At 30.1% G+C, this 3,439-nt stretch overlaps 1 protein-coding gene across 1 annotated transcript; it reads left to right on the top strand.

Moving 5' to 3' along the window:
- Positions 1-928: 928 nt before the first annotated feature.
- LOC104886525 (uncharacterized acetyltransferase At3g50280) lies at positions 929-2,639 on the top strand. Its single transcript, XM_010670971.4, has one exon. The coding sequence runs from the start codon at positions 1,121-1,123 to the stop codon at positions 2,468-2,470; it is 1,350 nt and encodes a 449-aa protein (XP_010669273.2). The 5' UTR covers positions 929-1,120; the 3' UTR covers positions 2,471-2,639.
- The last annotated feature ends 800 nt before the right edge of the window (positions 2,640-3,439 follow it).

Genomic DNA, 3,439 nt, shown 5'->3' with positions numbered 1-3,439 from the left:
TATCATTATTACTATTATTATTATTATTATCATTATTATTATTATTATTATTATTATTATTATTATTATTATTATTATTTAAATATATTACTATTAAGTATTATAGTTATTGTTTATATATATATATATATATATTTTTATAGCTTTACTCATTATTATTACTGTTATTATTAGGAGGAACATGGTTTAGGTCAAAGCACAAATAAACCCACTTTTTTTAGCCCATAAACCAATCAAATCGCGTCAAGACGGTTTATGATGTAATTTTCGCGGTCCAACCCAATCATTATTTTTATTACTAAATATTTTTATATTATTAAATCTAATTATTAAAATAGTAATATTAATTTATTTCTTAGATATTATTGTTATTACATATCATCATCAAGTATTAATATATTAATACAAATAATATAAAATAATTATTATTAATTATCATTAATTATTATTATTATTATTATTAATTTATGATTATTAATGTTATTTATTTATAACTATCATTTAAAAATATCCAAAATACTATTATTATTTTTCATTATTATTACTTATCATTATAATTATTATTTAATATTAATATTATTATTGTTTAAAATATTATTTATATATTTATTATATTCAATTCAATTCAATTCAATTCAATTCAGTTCAGTTCAGTTCAGTTTAATTCAACTGTTTTATGTAGAAGAGAACAGGCGCTAAGATCCTCTTATCTTTTTAGTGTTTGTTATGTGGCTGATGACATAAGCGCAAACGAAATCAAAGAAATCGCCTCTTCTAGACTTCAATCAAATAATAATAATATCTTGGCTACAGTCCGCCATATATCGATAATGACATTTTAATTTAACCCTTCGCGACTTGAACGAATGCACTGCGGACATTCAAACGTGAATAATCATCGTTCAACTTATACTTTCTATGCATATGCTTTTGACTGTTTGAATCTAACTTTGGCAATCTTAAGCCTTATTTTATGGTTCACTAAGAACTATAAATTAAATCATTTTGTACTGCTCTTATGACAAAGAAAAAAACCAAAATGGCAAACTTTCAACAACAAGAAATATCCATCAAAATCGAATAAGATTGCTTTGTAAAACCAAAATATGAGATTGAAGCCATGAAAAAGCCTTACCATTTAGGACCCGCTGATTTAATCATGTTATCAATTGATCCCATACAAAAAGGCCTTCTTTTTTCACTTGATTCTACAAACATTATTGGAATAGATCGAACCACATTTTTGTCCAACTTTGTAGAGAAGCTCAAACATTCACTTTCAATTGCACTTGTTCATTTCTACCCATTAGCAGGTAGGTTTAGTACACAAAAATACGTCAATGAAAACGCTTGTTCAATCTACGTCGAACCCAACAAGGGCCCGGGTGCCCGGTTCATCCATGCGACGGCCCGAGAGTTCACTGTATCTGATGTTATTTCTCCTAATGATGTTACCATTGTTAGATCTTTCTTTGATCTCGGTGAAAAATGTTTAAACTATGATGGTCTTACTAAGGCATTATTGTCAATCCAGGTAACTGAACTCTTAGATGGGGTGTTTATTGGGTTTAGCTTAAACCATAGTGTAGTAGATGGTACCTCTTTTGTTCATTTTGTTAATATGTTTTCTCATATATTTAGAAATCATGATGATAATGTAATACATGAAAGTAAGATCGCAAAAATTCCACGTGTGCCGATATTTAATTATAGGCCTTGGTTGAGTCATGATGCTGATAACGAGGATGTTGCAGTTATCAAGTTTCCAGTACTTGATTTGGATAAATTAATGAATCGAGAATATAACCCAGGACCGTTAAGAGAAAGAATATTTCATTTTTCACACACTTCGATGTCAAAGTTGAAGGCTAAGGCTAACCAAGAATGTGGAACTGAAAATGTTATATTATCTTTTCAATCCTTGAGTGCATTTGTTTGGAGGTCCATAACACGAGTTAGAAACTTAGCACCGGATCAACAAACTAGTTGCTTCTTTGCTATTGGTGCTAGGGGCCGATTCGATCCGCCTATATCAGATGACTACTTTGGGAGCTTTCTTTATAGAGCCCAATATGATTGCAAGGTGAAGGAGTTATTAGATAATGGAATAGGTTGGAATGCAACTAAATTACATGAACTCATCAAGACCCAAGATGGAAAATCAATACTTGAGTTTTATGAGGAGTTTGCAAAAGCCCCATTCGTGGTTCCACGTGGTTCAGACCCGAAATCTCTTGGGGAGAATGGTGTAACAATGGGAGGATCTGCAAGATTTGATATGTATGGGTTCGAATTTGGGTTAGGTCGGCCTTTGGCTGTTCGGATGGGCTACGCCAATAAGAAGAATGGAAAAATAACGGCTAGTGCAGGATGTCAAGGAGGAGGAAGTGTAGATTTGGAAATCTGCCTTAGGCCTCGTATCATGTCTGCCCTTGAAGCAGATCAGGAGTTTATGAGTTTTGTGTCCTAAACGAGTTTTTCTAAAACGATGGTTCGCCAGTTAGCATTTGCCTCAGAAAAATATCGTGATTGTTTGGTACATATGAGAATTTAATTTTTATGGGAAGTTTTATTTCATAGTAATTTATTGCCCTTGTGTAATTTCTATAAAATTGACTAATGTGTTTGGTTGACATCAAGGAATTTATACTTCCCATTAATTGACGTGAGAATTTTGAATGACCGCGGGGGATAGGTGAATAAATTCCTAAGTTTTGTGAGAATTTCAATTTCATAATAGAAGTTCTTAATTCCCACATCCGCAAATCCTGTCAACCAAACAACTACTCAACTCAAAAAATTATGGAATTTCTATTGTCTATATAATTTTCTGTATACCAAACAATCATTGGAATAATGAACAATTATATAATATAAAGGAAACTATCACAAGAATAATCCAAATTATGGATGGTCTTTCTATAATAATCCCATGTATTGATTATTTTAAAATATCCTAACTATTGGGATTACTTTTCCAAAATGATCTCACGAGACAAGAACGTGTCCATTAAAACAATAACATATCCAATTAGTTATTTTTTTATTTGTTTTTTTTAGTTTTCTCCTTCCCCTCTTGTACCTCCCTCTATTTAGTCAACTAGAGTTTGACATATAATTGTTATTGTCTTTTAAATTAGTTTTTTTAAGTTAGTGAATTATTTTGTGAAGAAACCTCTAATATTTGGGATTATTATGATTTATGAGATAACAATTATAGTTCAAATAATTCATGTGACAATTGCTAATATGATAAGTATAAATTTTGCTCCATATTTTAAATAATTTTAATGCACTGGGAAGTGCTAAAAAGTATATACAACCTATAAAAATATATATCTCTAGATCATTGATAACATATGACTAGTATTTTATTTTCAACTTGCGTGTTGGATCATATAACAATATAAAAGTTATAACAAGATCATGAATCTAATAT

The sequence above is a fragment of the Beta vulgaris genome, chromosome 2, assembly GCF_026745355.1.
Source record: "Beta vulgaris subsp. vulgaris cultivar EL10 chromosome 2, EL10.2, whole genome shotgun sequence".
Classification (NCBI taxonomy): Eukaryota; Viridiplantae; Streptophyta; class Magnoliopsida; order Caryophyllales; family Amaranthaceae; genus Beta; species Beta vulgaris.
This window is presented reverse-complemented; position numbering and strand designations above follow the sequence as displayed.